Source organism: Convolutriloba macropyga, chromosome 2, assembly GCF_964194025.1.
Source record: "Convolutriloba macropyga chromosome 2, txConMacr16.3, whole genome shotgun sequence".
Classification (NCBI taxonomy): domain Eukaryota; kingdom Metazoa; phylum Xenacoelomorpha; order Acoela; family Convolutidae; genus Convolutriloba; species Convolutriloba macropyga.
The window spans coordinates 28,260,732-28,280,384 of NC_134469.1; the positions used below are offsets into that span (position 1 = coordinate 28,260,732).

Sequence of the window (19,653 nt, forward strand, 5' to 3'; positions counted from 1 at the left end):
TCGTCTGGGCTCTGCTCTGTCCGCGTGTTCCAGTGCATCTTCATTGAAGCCAACTGTCTCTAACTGTGAGAAGTCTTCTGTGTCACTGTCTTCCAGTGACTCTGAGTCTCTGTGACTCCCTCTTGTTGCAGTAGATCCTTCATCTAGTGCTGTTTCTCCAACATCTGAGGCCTCTGGTCTCAGTGTTGTTTCTTGAGTATTCACGCTCCCTGCGTCATACCACTCCTCCTTTATTGCAGTAGATGTGTCCTGTCGTTCTCTGTTGTCATCGTCTTGATGACCATCATCTGGGAGCCAGATTCCCAGTTCCGACCCATCATCTAGTAGGTCAGCCGTTTCTTTGTTGTCAGGGATTGAGCCCACTTCAGACTCCTTGATGATCACATCTCGAACTGGCATCACATTGCGTGTGTTGGGTATGTACACCAGATATCCGTTTTCTCCTTCAGTGTAACCCACAAACTTCCCTTCCAGTGCCTTGGGTTCAAGTTTGCTGACTTCTCTTGTCCCTCTTCCTCATGAAGACTGTGCAACCAAAAATAGATAATGTACTAATTGGAAGCTTAGGTTTTATACCTCTCATCAGCTCTGCTGGGCATTTTTCTTCTCCTCGTCTCACAACCAAGTTTCTGATCCTTGCTGCGTAAAGAATTGCTGCACCCCACATCATCTTGGGAAGTCCTGAGTCAATGAGCAAACATCTTGCAATCTCCAGCAGTGTCTCGGCGTCTCCACACTCTGAACTCTCTCTTGCAAAAGCTTCCAAGCCTTTGCTTCATCTCCAATGCCATCATCTCCCACACAGTCATGTCTCATCAGCATGAGGGTTGTTGCATCTAGAGTCAGTGCCAGATGGCACCACACATTGTTCCGTTTCTCCTTGATGTCTGCAACTTCCTTCTCATATGCATCCTTCAGCACCTTGTGGTTCTTCTTCTCATCATTGGTTGCCCCATTGGCCAGTGGCGCAGGCTAATTGGGTTGCTCCTCTGTCCCCAGTAGTGATTTGTAGAGTCCCTTCGTCTGCATCATCGCCACAAATCTTGTGCTCCGGATTGGAAAGTCCTGTGCCTTTCCTGTGTAGGTCAGCAGCTTCACTGTCTGTTGATTCATTGGAGTTTGAGCAGGCAAAACAGTTGTGAAAAGAAAAGGTACTAAGCAGAAATGGATTATGACTGTCAACAACAAATTAGTTTTGTTTTGGAAATTGATTTTATGACTTAGAAAATTGCTGGGCCCATGACCTGTTGGGTTATGGGCTTTCGCAAGCGGAATAAAAAGCGTTTTTAACTAAGTAAAAGAATTATTTCTCAAAAATGAGAGAATAACAAAATGATATTTTACAGTAGAATTTAGAGATTTACAGGAGAGATCTGATTATTAGATCAAGATGGTGATTTGAATTTGGGGATGAAAAAGGACTCAAACATCAGCTGTATATATACCCATTATCAGTGTGAAAAAGTCAAGATACAAAACTAATCTTAGCACCGTGATTTATAGTGGGGGTCGCAAAGGTTACCCAATATGGTTTGCTTCTGCAAATCAGTCGCAAAGGGAACCATAAATGGAATGCATTTGCACTTTTCTAAGAATTCATTCACAATTCCGGAGATATCATCATTTAGTACATGCTGGGAAGATTTTACATCAGTTAATCTAACTCTAATAATAGTTATCTAGATTCACCAATTTGAACCGAATATTGATTCTAAGCACCATTTCTTGACGATTCATTTATATAATTTCTTTGATCGAAGTCATATTGCTTGTCTTTCTTATCTGGTAAGTCAAACTTTCTTTCTAATTCTCACTAATTTTAAGACTATAGTTTGATCGATATTCTAACATGTAACAAGTTATCGTAGTGCCGTACTGCTCAATAGTCATTAAATGTCTTTAATTATGAGGTTCACCGAAGGTTAGGAACCCTTCACCCACTTCCCCGCCACCAACTTCCTTTGTGTCCCTATTACATTGAGTATCCGTCTAAGGTTTTTGACAACTTTCAAGTTACTTGTTTTCAAAAATTGACCGTTATTTTTTAGTCTGACCTCAAGTTTTTTGTCCTATCATTAACTGTGGCCCATATCTGCTCTTTGTCTCTAAAGAGTATTAATTGAATTTCGTCAGTGTTTTATGTCCATATCTATTGATTTTAATGACTTTATACGAACATTGTTTTAAGAACAGTAGCTGTTATGAAACAATTTTTTTCAGTTTTGAATGTGACTGTTTATCTGGTTTATAATCTCTTGATTTTAGTTTTGAAAAGTCTTATCGGCTGTTTTAATGAGACTTGGGTAAACATATTTTTTCCAGATTGTAGCGATTAGGTTTCTGATTTTGAGACCATTCGTGTTGAATTAAAGTTCAGTTAATTTTTGATAGTGTTGTTTGTTCCTAGCGTCAGCCCTTGTTCTATTCAAAACAGAAGATTATATATGTTTTCTAATTAGTCCAAATTTTTGGTGTAAAATTTGGTTTATTTCGAAACCTTCGATGACATCGTGTTTTGGCAAATTTCGTTAGTCCTGTTTTCTTTTTCCTAATATCTGTTCTTTAGACGTTATGTTTGTCTAGAGTACCAAGATTTCAAATTGTTTTCGTTGTGCCTTTTTGGTTGCATTCACTGTGATCGTTTTTCGCTTTCTCAAAAGTTGGAAATAAGATTTTTTAATGTTTTCAGTTTGTGCTCTTTTCTTTTACCTATCCAATGCTGTTCTTTTGTGTGTTAGTTTTGTTGTATGCTGTTGGCTTTAGAATGCTGCCTTTCTAGTGGAGCTGATACTCATATCTTAAATTTTTATTTCTTTGCTTTGTTTTTCAGGACTCGTGCTGGTATGTATTTTTGTTACGACCATATGACGTCACGATCACTTGAAATAAGATTTTTTCGTTCATTCATGCAATTTTGATTGAATTGCGTGCGTGACATCATGTTTCATACCTAGGAGTTTTTGTCCATTTGTGTGATTTAAGTTTTTGGTCACACGTGACTGACCTTACTATCAAATATGACTTTCTTCACTACCAAAATGACTTTTCTTTACCTCAATTCAAGGAGATGAAGTCATTTGATTGTATGTCACTCTAATTGAAGGTTATTTTAGAGCAGCTAATAGAAGCACCAATGAGGTATGCAGAGTCTTAATCAAAACGTAAAATTTTAGCAATTAATAAAAAGATAATTTTTTTCGAGACTGCAAATCTACGAAGCTATGGCGGCTATATTTTGGCAATATGCCAGCTACGTTTGAAATTTGCATTCATTCACCATATTGTATGTACTGCATAACCTTGTTTGAGGTTACAAATAGAGGGCGTTAATTAAAGCCATCATCTTCCCACCATTTTCAGGAAAACGACTGAACTCTCCGAAGATTGCGTTCGACAAACCGGTCGACTACAACACAAACTCGGCTGACTTTGGAACGGTACTCAAGAACTGTCGCTTCCGATCGCCAGTCACGGTCAACAACTACGCTATATTCTACGTAAAACAAAATGAAAACATTGCCAAAACACTGCATGAGAAATTGAATCAGGCTAGTTCTGGTTTTGGCATGCAGCTGGGTGGCTTTAGGGCTATTCTAGTCAACTCACCTAGAAGCGAGGACTGGATTCAGTCAATAAAACAGACTCGAGCAGAAGCGGGGAACAGTTTAAGTCTTTGCATCTTCGTGTTGCCGGATAATCGAGCGGACCGGTAAGGAAGAAAATTGCTGTTCTTATGCAATCAATCAATTGTTCATCTAACCGACGAACTTAGGTCGATTGTAAAATCGAAGACCAATTTTTCGTGCTACAGTCGATTTAATAGCCTCAGTTTTGGCATGAATTATCAATAGACTCGCAGCGACAGCAAAGCTATTATTCGTTGTCTGCTGTTTAATTGCTCTCGAAGAAAAGCAATTATTATAAACGTCTGCCTTATGCAAAATTTGTGCTAGAGTTTTCTAGTGATTTTTGCGCCCTTGACTTTGCGTGATCTAAATTTTTCTCTATCGCAATTCCAAGGAGCTGAACTCAATTGGCGACAATTTAAAACTTGAAGTCAAATGGTAAGTGCGCCTGGTGTCATTTTTTTCCACTTTAAATCTTAATAGTGGTATATATTAAACTTATTTGAAGCCCCCTAATGAATTTTGTAGTCCCATTTAGGCTACCCTCTGACTGAAGCAGGTTGGAATTGATTAGAGCTCCTACTAGTTGTTCGAGAGCAATTCTTCCGACGTTAGTCAGTTATGTTTTTGTTTGATAGCCACCCTCATCTCAGCCGGCGATAATTGCGGGCCTAGGAGTTGCATTCCGGCGTTTTTTTTATGACTCAAAGAGGAGCTTTGGTGTTTCTTTAATTACTCTGGAACGAAGTTTGAAGCAATTGATGTAAAATTTTTGCATGACTTCGAGTATCTTTACGCCCTTCAGTTTTTCGTTTTGCGTGATCTAAATTTCCTCTCTCCTTCATAGCAGCTGAACTCAAGCGTCAACAGCTCAAGTGTCATCTGCTGAACTCAAGTGCAGTTCACTACTGAAAGTCAAATGAAAAATGCGCCAAAATTGGTGTAATTTTTTGAATTTTTTAATGGCCGCGTCAGCAATTCAAGGCGGCTATTATTGCGCTCCTAATTTTTTTTCGTCTAACAGATATTTGTTTCGTCATACCCTGACTTTTGGCTTGGAATTGACTTTTGCAATGACTTCAGTGACTTCTACTGCTTTGCAGTTAATATGTGTGTTCGTGACATCATTTCGGCTTTTAGGTCAATTGCGTGACTTACCTCACTCCTGTAGAGTTTTTCCTTGTAGAGCAAATGTGTCTCATGAAAATGACAGCCCGAATCTTACCCAAAAAGTCTAGTGGTCTATTAAAAAGCTGGTGGTCGATTTGTCAATCTTATTTCTTTAGTTGTTTTAATTCATGGTAGGCCACAAGTGTCTATCGCGGCTATTTTCTGGCAATCTGCCGGCTATGTTTCATATTGAGTTTTTGAGCCCAAATGGTGCAATTTTGTGTTTTTTCGTTTTGTTGGACTAGTCTCGAACTGAGGCCCATTAAAGTTGATAAAGGTTGTTTGAAAGACATTATTACTTTTTATTACCATGTTAGGAGCTATATGTTTTTGTAATCCAAACAAACACACACAAATTTATACTAATTTTCAAGCTTTTTGAAAGTTTTTTTTGTCAAGTTTTGAGTTTTTCAAACTTAGGTTCCAAGGAATCTCCTCTAGGCTTTGAAAATAGGTTATTGCACAGTTTTTAGTAATAGAATGGTTTTAAACATTTTAATATCACTAATTTAAGCTTTTTTTTGACAAAACTTGTTCTCATTATCATTTTTTTTACCTTTTTGTCATTATTCAGCTTTCTTCAGCCTCAGGGGTAAGAGATTTGATAATAGGTTACCGCATAGTTTTTTAGATTTAATGGAATTAAATATTTGAAATTTTATAATCTTTTGAATAATTGATTTTTTCTGGCACTATGGACCTCCAAGGTTCAAATGTAAGATGTTGCATAGCTTTTAGAGTTAATAAAATGGTTATCAATATTTTAATGACTCAAGTTTTTGCAATTTTTGATAATTTGATTTTTCGGAAAATTTTGTCATGTTTTAAGTTTTTGGGTGTTTATGAGCCGGTGAAACTGAGTAAGGCATGAAAAAGGGAAACTGGATAGTCTTTTGTGGCAATGAAATGATTCTGAAGATATTAATATCACGAATTTTAGCAAAGTTTTGTTAAATTTTGCAATTGTTTTTAAAATTTTTGAATATTTGTCCTTTTCTGAGTTTAACGATCATTACTGGCCATTGAAGCTTTTCACGTCTTGCAGATGGGTTATATGACAGAAATCCAGAGACAAAAATGGAAATGTGGAAACTTCTTTGAGAATTTTGTACTTTCAGTTCTATATGATTTAATTACTAACAAGGCTAGAAAACTAGAAGTTGAAGTCTAAGCTCATCATGTGTTCATCATGGAAAATATTCCTAGCTCTCTCTCTCTCTCTGTTGGTTGGGATTTCGTTCCGTTTTATTTCTCTCCAGCTCTCTCTCTCTCTCAAAACTTGATGCCGCAAATCAGCTGCTGTTATGTGGCAAGATATTATCTATTACCCTCACTAACGTTGAATTATAGTAGAAATTTTTTATCATAAATGACTTAACCAGAATTTGTTAGGAAATCATTGTTAATTGCTCTCAAACGAAGTTTTAGCAATTAGATTAGTCCTGTTGGTCTTTTTTGATGCGATTTTTCGCTTGACCGGTTTTTCGTCTGAACCATTGACTTTTCTTCCTCAGAAACGGGATAAAGAGGTTGCGCCCAGTGGGCGTCAGATTCTCTTACAGCTTTTCAGCTCACTGGTCTCCAAATATGCGATTCACAGAAACTGCTTTAGAGACACTTATGGTGTGAAGGGCGGTTCTTAGAAATCGATTCCACACCCCCACCCCGCCGCTGCAGCCAAAGATCCCCTCCCACTGTTGCCCTCAACCACTGTTGTACAACCCCCCCCCCCCGTGGCTCACCCGCCGCTCCGCTCTTTCAATAAGCTAGAGCTAGCCTCACTAAATCTTGGTTAGTTAGTGACAACGCCAGACACTCGCCGCTCGTTTGAGAGCAATTCGCGCGACGTTAATCTGTTAAGTTTGTTTTGAGTGTTGAACAAAATTTGACAGTGGGGTGAAAAGAGAGTGGTCTTGGGTTAATACCAATGTTTTCTTGAACAAGCGAGAAGTTTTCTTTAAGCGAGCTTATTTTTTTGGTTCACCTGCGTCATTTTCAAGCTGTTTTTGTTTTCGGTTAAGATATTTCAATTGGTTATATTAAACAGTTTAGGCCTGGTTATATAGTTTTTTTGAAGTTTATGGATAATTAGTACGAGTTTTATGCAATTTTCAAGGTTAAGTGCTTTACGGGTTTTAAGCATTTTAGCATCTTTTGCCTCTTGTTTTCTTTCTCCATTTATTGGGAATGAATTCAGCCGTTTGCTCTACGGAGTTTCAAAATAGTTTTCTTTTTAAGAAAACTATTTGAAATATTTAAGAACACTATTCAAACTTTTAAGAAAACTTTAAACGGAGTTTAAATCGTTGTCTTTTTAAGGCATTTTAAAAAACCAATGGAATAGTTTTTTTTGTTATCAAATGTTTTTGTTGATAAATACGACAGAAAATTGACGTTTGTAAGCTTATGATCGCTTTCGTATTGTTCTATAGGTAGCCATTCAACGTTTTCAAATGCACATGGTGCACTTGTATTGTTTAATGGAAAAATTGATTTATGATTTTATAGTTCAAATGAGGTTTAGCGCTAATTTCTTGTCCTTTAATTTTTTGTGGGTGTTTTTTAGGCATTAGTTTAGTAGAAGGGTAGTTTTCTTGGAGAGGCGGATCGCTAAGTCGTTACCGGATTTGTGCTTGCTGTTTGTTGCGGTCTGTTCACATGTTTTCATGATTAATAGCCAGACGCAAAGCGATAGCTGAGGCTATTATTGGCCTTCTGTGTTCCAATTTCGTCAAGATTTTTGTTACGACCTTATGACGTCACAATCACTTCAAATCTGCCTTTCGTTCGTTGGTTGATTCAATATCAACTGAATGGCATGCGTGACGTCATTTGCCAATCTTATTGGCGAGTTTTTGTTTATTCGCGTGATTAAATTTTTGGTCACATCAGACTTACCTCACTCTCAAAAATGATCGTATCACTCTCAAGTCGACTTTTTTTCAAAGAGATAAGGTGAAATGACTGTGTGTTACACTAATTGAAAATTGTTTGAGACCAGCTGATAGAAGCAGCAATAAATTTACATATTCGTATCGAAAACATAACGTATCGGTTATTATTAAAATGAAACTTTTTGTCTTTTTTTCCTTCGGTTTTTAGACTGCAGATCTACAAAGTATCGCGGCTACTTTCTGTCACTCTGTCAGCAATGTTTGGTTTTGTTTAAAATGGCTAAAAAATCTTTTCCGCATACTTTTGAAACATTTTTAACAGAGCTGGTGAAATTTACTGCTAGATTTTATATCGCAAGTGGCCTGGAATTAGTTTTTTTTTCTATTGGATTAATTGTAGTAGTCGATGATAAGCTACAATAACATCAGTTGAAGACCCGTAGTGAGATTGAAATCCACATCATTGATGAAGCAGTGTAATAATAATTTTTCGACTTTGGTCAACCTTATGACTTTACAATTGCCCGAAATCTGCTTTTTGTTCATTCGTTCATACAATTTTAACGACTCGCGTGCGTGACGTCATTTTTCACTCTTAGTGGAGAGAGCTCCGTTGTTCATTCGAGTGATTAAGTTTTTGGTCACACTTTACCTACCTCACTCTCAAAAATGACTTCACTCGTGAAATCGATTTTTCTTTACCTTATTTCTAAAAGAAAAGGTCAAGTGATTGTGTGTCACTCTGATTGAAGATTATTTCAGAGCAGCTTGTAGAGGCAGCAGTAAGTTATCAGGTTGCTGACCAAATTATAACATCTCAGGCATTAATGAAAAACAGTAATTTTTTGGTCTCTTTAGGTTACCAGACTGCAGATTACAAAGGTATCGCGACTGTTTTCTGGCAATCTGCCAGCGTCACATTCTCAGCCGGCTATTTTAGTGCTCCTATTTTTTGTCGAGTTTTTTTTTGGTTTACCTTAGTTCACCGCTTGTTCAACGTTTTGCATGAAATTTTTGATCTTTCTAGGCTAATTTCATTCTTCGCGCATTATTTTTCCAGGACTCATATTGACTTCTTTAGGATAGTTTCTTTTATCTCTCAATCTCCCCAAGTTGTCTTTATACAGCCGTTGCTCAACAGAACATTATAGAACCACCCGAGTCAGTATCGAAAAACCAGATCGGAAGCAGAAAGGGCTACGGCCCAATTTTTAGATGCGCGCTACTTGAACTTTGTTCTTATAAGTGTAAGTTACCATCTCTAGTGCTATTGTTGTTGTTATCAGCCCCTGTATCGTCCCACTAGAAATCACGTAAATATTGAACTGCAAATTGATTTCTAAATAGTTCGCACTTCTAAAATATTTTTACAACAATCAGTTTCATTTTCTCTTTTGCAATTCCAATAAAAAACAATGATGATTATTTTTCGGTATTCTGACTGATATGTCCTACAATTCAACAAAATTGAACTGTGTCGGCGAGCTGTCTTTTCAGGACTCCAAGAGGAGTTTTGGTTACTTATTAAGACTCAAAACTGAATTACGGTGATTTTCATTTAAACCTGTGAAGTCACTGAGACAGGATGTATAGGTCGATGTTGCACGTGAACACTGTGCTTTCGTCATTCTCCTAAACATGTCAAAAGTAGAGGGGAGCGAGGTAAAGAGCGTTTTGCTTTCATGCCTTTATGAAGCGAGAAAGGTAGGAATAGAACATTGTTAAAGATGACGGCTTTTTCAGTGCATTTGTTAACTTTTATTGTTTTGACCAATATGGATTTTCTATACTTAGAAATGATTGAGATTGTATCTGTTGGATTTTTGGATCTTTGCATGTGTTGGATTTTTGGACCATTTGTTTACCCTAAAGGACTTACGGAAGCATTTTAGCCCTTTTATTAATAGATGCGATAGGGAGCAATTATTGGCCTTGCCTTCTGTTTTTTTTCTAAACTTCGTCTAGGTTTTTGTTACAACCGGATGACGTCACTTTTAGTCTGCTTTTTGTTCGTTCTTTCACAAAGATGCATACAATTTCATATCAAAGTATTTTTTTCGCTCTGTCAATTTTGAAGAACTTGAAAAAGACAGCAAAAGTTTTCAGATCAACTTCCTCATACCACAAGTTATACTTATGCTCATTCGCGCAACGGACACGGGCTCCAGAGAGCCGTCTTTTCAGGACTCCAACAGGAGTTTTGGTTGTTTATTAAGACTCAAAACGGAATTACGGTGATTTTCATTTAAACCTGTGAAGTCACAGACAGGATGTATAACTCGATTTTGAACTTGAACACGTGTGCTTTCGTAAATCTGCTGGACATGTCAAAAGGAGAGGGAAGCGAGATAAAAAGTGGTTTTTTTCATGCATGTATGAAGCAAGAAAAGTAGTAGCAACAAAATTTTGTTCAGATGACGGCGTTTTCAAGGCAGTTTGTTTGCTTAACTTTTAATTTTGTTGAACAAAATGGTTTTGTTTTAGTTAATACCAATTGAGTTTGTACTGGTTGGCTTTTTGGACCATTTTCACTTCACCTTAATTTACTTAAATCAGTTTAGACCTATTTCAATTGCAGCGATAGAGCAATTATTGGCCTTCTCTGCTGTATTTTTTAAATTTCCTTGACTAGGTTTTTGTTAAAACGGTATGACGTCACTCAGTATGATTTTTCATTTATTCACGAAGTTGCATACAATTTCATTAAAAAAAGTATTTTTTTACGCTGTTAGTCTTAAAGAACAATAAACAAAGGCAGCAAGAGTTTCCAGCTCAGCATCCTTGTACCACAAATTGTACCGTATGCTCTTGCGCAAAGAGGGACAGGGGCTACATTTTTATAGTGAACTTTAATTTCGCATAAAAATTGAATAAAACTGTTAAAACTGCAGTGTAATTCAGCTCTGAGCAAGATTAACGCCATTAAAGAAACTTTCAACACCTTAACAAAAAAGACAGATCGTCAAACAGAAGGAAGATTAAACACAAGGGCATCAAACACAAACAAGAAGAAAGATGTTGATCCAGTAAATCAGGTTTGGTGAGGCTGAGTGGCAGCCGACAACCTCGTTTAATTAACAGTATCAGCCCAACGAACTTGACGTTGTTCCACTCACGTAGGACACTCTGCTTCAGCAATATGTTGGAGTAAATCTCTTCTTTTGCGCTATTGACTTTACTGTGACAGAAAATGAGAGCAAAACATTTCAACGAAAAGCGAACGAAAAATCATTGCTTAGAAGGAAGAAATTTCTAAACCGTTCGAAAAAATTGAAAACGTTCATGCTCCAAAAGTCATTATCTGCGGATTTACCCTCATCTGAATGATATTAGGCTTGCACATATGGCAAAGAAAAAATGGCCCAACCTTACCAGAAGGTATATTTTGGGTAACAGGTATATTTCTGATGGAAATAATTTAAGACTCATCATCTTCAGCTGATAACAGTCTAAAAATGCAATCACAATATCACATAGACAGCATCCATAACCCAAATGTGCTAAATAGAAACAGTACAATTTGTCAGTACGAAACACAAGACCCTACAATGAACAAAAAATAAGCACAAAGATACCAATCAGTGAATTGTCGGAAGAACATCGATATTTCATGACACGCAGCAGCAAAAAGAAAGAGTCAGTTGTTACGGATAAACTGGATTTCTTTTACTAGAAGTATCTTGGACAAATGTGTAACTGATCTCTAAAATTAAATCCATTAACGAAAATCCAATCGCAAAAAGCGAGTCAATATCAAACCGTTAAGGGCGTTGATTTCGAAAAAGTACTATAGATTGTTCTTCAGATGACAGCTGGAACAACAAATCCCTAACGACCATCACAACGCACAAATCGAACTAAAACTTTAACCCCATTTATGAAACCATACTCGTTTGACACTGATCAGCAAATTGAGCCTCCTCGCAACCACTCTAATGGGATAAGGAAATCAGACAACAAGACAGATTTGAAGAGACCTCAAACTTCAGACAACGCGGTGTTCACTTCGAATCTCCAGCACCTTTACGTCAGCCAGAGGGAAAAGAGCCAGTTCGGCGAATATTTCAGCATTGGCTATTTTCAACCAAACCAGATAAAATCAGACATAAACACTACCTCATCGAAAATTTAGTTAGAAACTTACAATGAAACCCAGCAATCTTCCATTATTCAACAACCCAGAAATCTTTATTTCCTTCGCAGCTGCTCTGCTCTTAGACAATTAGTAGAAATTAGTAGTTGACGCCTGAACTGCAATCATCTGCCTATCTGAGAGTAGGCCAAGAAATTTTTGGCTGCTACGATAATAAAGTGGGACGAGCCTGTCTCCAGAAATACTAGCTCATCCTAATCTGATTCATTTCAAGATTAGGTAGACAAATTTGCGGGAGCATGTGACGATAAGCCGTGTCCCCAAGGGCAAAATTATTGCAGAGTAAGATTACATTCACTTAGTAAATCTCATTAAGGAAACACCGGTAGTAGACACTGCTCTTTGTTTGCAGAGGTACAATTTGGTATAATGTCAACGATTTTTGAGTTGAAATGTGTATGACAGGCACCAGACAGTACGATAATTAAATTTTTGAACCAATTATATTTCGCAACTTGCAAAAAAGTCAATGCAAGAGCAAGTGTAGATGCAGCAAGTATGTCTTCCATTATTCAACAATTTTCCCTAACATTGCCAACAAAACTCAGGTAAACCATCATGGACAATACCCACTAAAATTTTGATTGTAGCGACAATCCAAACAGCTTGATCCGAAATCAGTTCTTTTACCAAAATACTAACACTTCTTAGTTGAAAGAAATTACAACAAACGACGCAGCAGAAGCAGATTTATCGTAGACAACAGCAGCAACACCAACCACACCAAAACAACCGGAACAACAGATTTTAACAGCAGTCATTTAAGACAACCATTTATAGGTGCGAAACGGGTTTTTTCTATCGGAACCGTTTTTGCTGAAAGGATAGGTTTCAATCATGAAGCAAGTTTTAACTTCGGCGAAGAACCTTTTTTATGTACTATTGAGGCTTTTTCACCGTAAACTTAATGGTAAATGGAGCTATTGTGATCAATTCTAGGCAGGTCTGTCTGGGCCGATTTTTGGCTCAGATTGGTCATCGATGCGGTTTTGAAACAAAATTCGGAGCCTAAAAAGAGCGCAATCGATTTAGTTTTTTAGGCTCAATGGAACTTATTTGATCAGAGTTCTGGATTCTGATTGGCTAATCTTCTTTAGCAGGTGTTGAGAGTTTTTTCTCGAATGAGTGGTTGTCAAGTAGCATTTAAACGCTTTATGGATAACTTGTTCGATTATTTTGTAGAAAATATTGTTTTGCCATTGTTCTTTTCTTCCTCTCACTTTTCTCGGTTTTCTCTTTAACAAATAATTTGCTTGGTCTATGTTTTTGGAAGTTGTTTAATGAATGGAAACTAACCGTATGAAAAGGTACTTTGCAAAATTTCGTTTTTTAGGTTCAACTCGTAAAATAGTTATCAGTTGCTTTGTCAATTTTTATTCTTCGATACTTTTTCATTGTTAAATTTCCTGCGGTTATTTCGGAATAGTTAATTATCGTTATCATTAAAAGTCGTTTCTGAATTCTTCCGGCTATATTTTTTAAATTCGTTTTACCTTTCTGTTCGTTCACGTTTTTCTTTTCACATGATTCACGACTTTCTTGTTTGATTCCTGATTTACTTCACTCTCTTTCGTCTGAATGGATTTTCATTTTGCTCATTGAATTACGCAATGTAATCAAAAGAAACAGGATAAACCGCGGTCATATTAAGTCAGCGTGCTTAAGTTCATTAGAGCGATTGCTAGCTGGTAGTGATTGCTAACTAGCTACATTAGTAGTATTGATCTTAATAGCCTTCAGTTCAGAAGCGGAATTCAAGATTATTTTTGAGTCTAACAAACTGCACACCAAATAAGAAGTTTTTAGCACTTAGAAACAAATACTGTCAAATTTGCTCTTTTTAATTGGTGTCAAAACAAGTTTGTAGCAATTATATTAGTCCTGTTATTAGTCTTTATCTTTATTCGATTTTTCCCTTGACCACTTTTTCGTCTGACCAGTTTGACTTTTCGTCCTAAATAACACTTTTGTCGCCACCCTCGTTTTTTTCGCCCATACTACCCACTTCTTGCCCCCTCTTGGCCAACAAAGGCTTCCTAGGCTTAAGCTAGCTACTACCAAAGCCAACTCTCGCCATTCGTGCGATGCTAGTCTGTGTTTTTTAATTTTCTTTGTTTCCTCTTCCGGTTCCTTTTGATTGTTTAATAGCCGCCCTCATCTCAGGCGGCTATAGTAACGGTCCTATTTTTTTTACAATCCAAGGATTTGGATTGTTTTGGTGCGCTGTCTTTTTTAGTTGCTCTCGAAAGAAGTTAAGCAACTATTGTAGACATTTTTTCCTGTCTTTTTTTTTGCTTGACTGTGCTTGCGTTTTTCTTCTCGAACATTCTTTGACTACTTGAGTGACTTTTTCACTCTTAAGTTCATTTTGAGTGATCTGATTCGGCTCTCGTTCTGAATTAAAGTCCGTCGGAATAAACGATTGTGAGCGAAAGAAATCAAAGCAATTGTAGTTGAGTTGTTAAGATGTCAGACTGCGAGTTTGTAGGTTGTCCGTGGTTAGAACACCTCGGGGACAATTTTCTGAGCTACGCCCCTATTAATTAAATTAAATTTCCCCGACTGTCATTCGAGACCGATGATCGGTTTTTTTGGCTTTTTACCGCTTTTTTGGCTTTTTTACGCCAATGAAATGTCAAATTCGCGAAATAGTTTTAGTCACACTGTAGTAGTTAAAGGAGCGAAAAATCAAGTAGGTTTGAAACGTGATTTTCAAACTGTCTTTAAAGTGGAGTGAGAAATCTTTATAGTGGAGTGAATGTGCGTCACTTTGACTTCTGTTTTTGGTTTTTCTTTTCTTGAGTGCTATTATTTTGATACATATGTGTACTCATTGCGCCTATTTGCAATTCCTTTAATTCTGCAACTGGTAGCTAATGCCGTTTATGGCTTTGAGACTTTTTTTGTCATAAAATTTTAGTGAATTTTCGAATTCATCCTTATAGGTATCTGCTGTCACTTAGTATCTGTATTGACTGGTCTCATTGGTTAAAAATGATGCATACAAAAAACGTACTGAGTTGTTTTGAGTTCATAGCTAGTTTTCATGACTTAAGTACCTTTTGTTCAAAAATTATTAGTGAATTCTTGAGTTTGCGAGTGCTTGTTTAACTTCTTTCTTTTTGCGTATTTTCATCAGGGACTGGTAAATTCAAAAACAATACTTCCTAAGGCATTCACATTAATGGTTTTAATTAAATTTAACTAAGTTTTTGTCTTTTGAGTTTTTGTTGTTCACTTTGTTGTATCTCTTAGTTCATTAAGTACAGGTCTTATGGGTTGGCAAGGCGGCTTAGGTTAATCGAACAAATTGTCTCTGTTCATAGCTAATGCTATTTATGATTTATACGCTGTTTTTCCGGAAAATTATAGCTTATATTTGAGTTTTGCTAGTATTTGATGTATTTATTGATATCTGGTGACTCAATCTCATAATGACTGATCTCGTTGGTTGCTAATGGATATTTAATTGATCGAAACAATTTCTTCAGTTTGTAGCTAATGCTTTCAGTGACTTCTAAACTATTTGTTTCAAAAAGTTTCGAATTACTGAGTTTTTGCAGGTACTTGTTATTTTTTGTCTTATGTGACCTCATTAATGCAGGTTCCATCGTTGCGCAAGCATTTACATCAGCGAATCTATTAAATTGATATAGTTCATAGCCATCACTTTTTTATCTTGACACTTTCCCGTAAATAATAGTTGTTATTTGAGTCTTGTATTTTTGTTGCTTTTCTTGGGGTCCAATCCTTAAGTCTTAGACATAACAGTTCGTATTGGCCGACTTTTTAGTTTGTCATTCATTGGTTTGCAGATGGTTTTTGTATAGTGTCTTCATTCTTCATTTTAGCGTGTAGTGTCAATCTTTTCATAACACTGGATCTTGGAAAACAATAATTTATAGTCGTTTTTAGATTTTTGCTTAATTGTTGCGCATATGGGGTCATGGAAAGGGTATACACCATGAGCACATTTAGATGCCCGCTACTTGGAATTGTTCTCTTAAGACTTGGTTACCATCTGCACTTCTTATTGGTGTTGATTGTAGCCCCTTTGTCCCCTCATTGGAAACCAGGAGTACTTGCAGATACGGAGTGACATTAAAATTTAATCTTTGCATTTTAATCTTTTGTTTTGTCCAACCCGAATCGGGGTTATGAGAATCGATGGCAGCTGTTTTGACGATCTGCTGGGTATGTTTTGTTTGCGCTAGCTATTATGTGGGAAGTCGCTGATAGATCAAAGCGTATTACTTGTTTTGACTGCTTTTTTATCTGTTTTTATATGAACCATATAATGGATTGTTGTGATCGGCCATGTTCAAGTCAAATTTGTGTGCCAGGTATGTGATCTGTTGACAAATTTCGATTTTTTCAAAGGTAAATTGGAGTGGTGATTTTGAGTACGTCGAATCTGGAAGCGGAGCGAAAAAAGCTGCGCGGTGAAAATAAATCAGTCATATTTTTATTTCAAGTCAGAAAACAAAAAATGATCTTAATAGTGGTTTTTGTTCTCTGGCTGCTTCGGTGCATTTTTTTGGGTTTCTCGAAGAATCAATATTCTTTGTATGGTAGTTCGACTTTTCCTGCGATATTTTTCAATTCACCTTTCTTTTTAGTCCCGACCATTTGAGGCACCAAAAACTAAAAAGCAACTTTTTGACATCTACAACTATGCAGCTGAATGTGTGCATGAATTTATTTGTTACTCTCTTGGCATGAGTTGAGTAGTCAATCGTGTAATGAAATTTTTGATCATTCATGTCGTGTTCACTTAAAAATGACTTCTGTGCTCTCTTTAATCTTTAAGGAATGTAAAATCTGAATGAGATTGATTATAGGTAACAGGAACTATATTTTAAAAAAAATTAAAGCCGAATTTGAAGTGCTTCGTATTATCTCAGTGGTCTTTTTGACGAATGATAGGAAAAGTTTATTGCTGAACAGGCTATTTGTCGGGTATACTTTATATTTAAAAATGCTGTTAAGATTGCCATTTGTCGAATAAAAATCTCGATGACGCTACATTATTTAGTGGTTGCTTTTCGCAACTGAAGTTTTGTTTCAGGTACAACGCCATCAAGAGGATCTGCTACGTGGAACAACCCTGTCCGAGCCAGTGTGTGCTCACCAAGACGCTTTCGAAACCTCAAGGTAGTCGAATCTTGTGTTTATCCGAAGCGTTAATGTTAATTCGTTGAAAGTTGGGGTTTACTGGAAGTTGAAACCTAGCTACGGTGATTGCTGAATTCAACGACAGAGGTTTAATCGTGCAAAAAATGAGAATTGAAGTCGATAACCCGACAGAACACCAATTGCAATGGTTGTACGAACTGGTGATATTTTGACCAATGAGATTTGCCGACCAGTTACAATTTAGCTCTGGGTTGAACTTCGTTGATTTTTTGTTGACTGAACCCCTTGTCGGCCAATATTCATAGCACCTAGAGTGATAGCTAAAAGGAATAGAATTTTGTTGTAGGCCTGATGAGCGTTGTGTCGAAATTGGCCATGCAGATCAATGCCAAACTGGGAGGTGACCCATGGATAACCGATTTCGCTCTTCCTGGACTGATGATTGTTGGCATGGATGTTTACCACGCGGGCAAAAACCGCAGCAAGTCAGCTGTAGGTGTTGTGGGGTCTGTGAACAGCTCATTCTCTCGATACTATTCTCGAGCCTATATGAACAACGAGGAGGATGTGCAGGTGATGCAACCTGCTATTACAGCACTCTTGCACAAGTTCAAAGAATCAAATGAGGGGAGATTCCCAAAGTACATTGTCATGTTCAGAGATGGAGTGGGAGAAGGTTTGTAGAATTAAGTTGAGAAACGAGAGGTTGACAAAATTTTTGAACAATGTGGGTCGTGTGTGTCTTTTTAATTGCTCTGAAACGAAGTTCCCAGCAATTAAAATTAATCCTGTGATATTTTTTAATGCGATTTTTCACTTCATCAATTTTTTTTCTGATCCTTTTGAATTAAAAGGGGATAAACAGGTAGCTCCCTTACGGCTCACTAGTCTCCATGTATGCGATTCACCGACCCTGTTTAGGGAGACATAAGTTTAGGGTGTGAATGGTAGTTCTTACTATTCTCACAACCCCCCCATTCAGTCAGTCGTTTGAGAGCAATTCAATCAACAAGTAACTCACCTTCTCAACCGGCTATTATAGCGCTCCTATTTTTTTTACAATTCAAAGATTTTGATTTGTATTGGGGCGCTGTCTTATTATTACGACTCGAAAAGCGGTATTGGAGAAGTCTTTTTTAAAGCAATTTTATTGGAGTAAATTTTGAAGCAGGAAATGAAACGCGTGAAAAGAACGTGATTTTGTTGCTGAACAAAATGAAGAGTGGAGCGAAGAGAGAGTGGTTTTTTGTTCATATTGCTGTTTTTTAGAGAGCGAGAAATTAAGGTGTGAAAGCTAGCAAAATTTTTTGTTCACGTGCGGCATTTTGAAGCGGTTTTTTTTTCAATTTTTAATAGCCGCGAAGCGATAGCGGCTATTATTGGGGACATCGTGGTTTTAAATAGCCGCACAGCTCTTGTTTTTTTTTTATTTCGTTACGATTTTTGTTACGACCATATGACGTCACAACCACTTTTTGTTCATTCGTTCATGCAATTTCAACTGAAATGCGTGCGTGACGTCATTTTTCGCTCTTAGTGGAGCGAGTTTTTTGTTCATTCGCGTGATTAAATTTTTGTTCTCACTTGACTTACGTCACTCTCAAAAATGACTTCCTCACTTTGAAATTGACTTTTATTTACTTTAATTCAAACAGATAAGGTCAAATGGGTGTGTGTCACTCTCAATGAAGGTTATTTGAGGGCAGCTAATAGAGGCAGCAAAAATTTATACAGATCTCATTCAAAATATAACGTATCAGCCTTAATGAAAAGAAGAGTTTTTTTGCTCTGTCTTTACTGTTTTTTGAGACTGCAGGTCTACGAAGCTATTGCGGCTATTTTCTGGCAACCTGCCAGCTATGTTTTTAATTGCTCTCAAACAAAGTTTGTAATAATTATATTAGTCCTGTCGGTCTTTTTGTTAATATGATTTTTCGCTTGACCGATTTTTCGTCTGACGCTTTTGACTTTTCGTCCTCAAAAACGGGATAAACAGATAGCGCCCAGCGGGCATTAAGTGCTCTTAGAGCCTTTCAGCTCTATTTCAGCTCAAACTGTTTTGGAGACTTATACTTATGGTGTGAAGGGTGGTTCTTAGAGGTTGAGACACCCCCTACCCCACTCCCCCCTCCCCCCCCCCCCCCCCCCGGTTGACTCCCCCCACCACTGACTATTGCCTGCACCCCCCACCGCGATGTTGCCTCCCAACGCAGTGTTGCCCCCCATCAGCCCCCGGTGCACCCCCCCCCCCCTCCCCCACGTGGCTAGGTACTGACGAAGCCAACCGCTCGCCGGTCGTTTGAGAGCAATTTGCACGATGTTAGTCGTTTGTTTTTTTTAATTCGTTGTCTCCATCGATGATTCTTACGACCTGACTTCTTGGAATTGTTTTTTTCAATGACTTTATTAACTTCGACTGCTTTGCAGTTAAAATTTGTTTGCGTGACGTCATTTCTGCTTTTAGGTCCATTGCGTGACTTCCCTCACTGAAAAAAATGACCTCTGAACTCACTTATGGAACTTTAAATTTTATGAACTTTTACTAATTAAAGGTCAATAGTGTGCATTTAAGTAGCGCCAAACTTATGTGCCCTAATTCTTGAGTAGTAGTCTTGAGTTTTTGATTTCTAATATCATTTTTGAAAAAGCTCTTTTATTGCTTTTTGTTTATAGA

General features: G+C 37.3%; 1 protein-coding gene across 2 annotated transcripts in view; it reads left to right on the forward strand.

The window, feature by feature from the left end:
- The window catches only part of LOC142358591 (piwi-like protein 1), a 72,930-nt gene that overhangs the window by 35,168 nt on the left and 18,109 nt on the right, over positions 1-19,653 (forward strand). For both annotated transcript variants that reach the window (XM_075410018.1, XM_075410017.1), the window contains exons 6-8: positions 3,361-3,709; positions 16,912-16,997; positions 17,326-17,655. In XM_075410018.1, the coding sequence (XP_075266133.1) occupies positions 3,361-3,709; positions 16,912-16,997; positions 17,326-17,655 (765 nt within the window). The remainder of the gene's footprint in view (positions 1-3,360; positions 3,710-16,911; positions 16,998-17,325; positions 17,656-19,653) is intronic.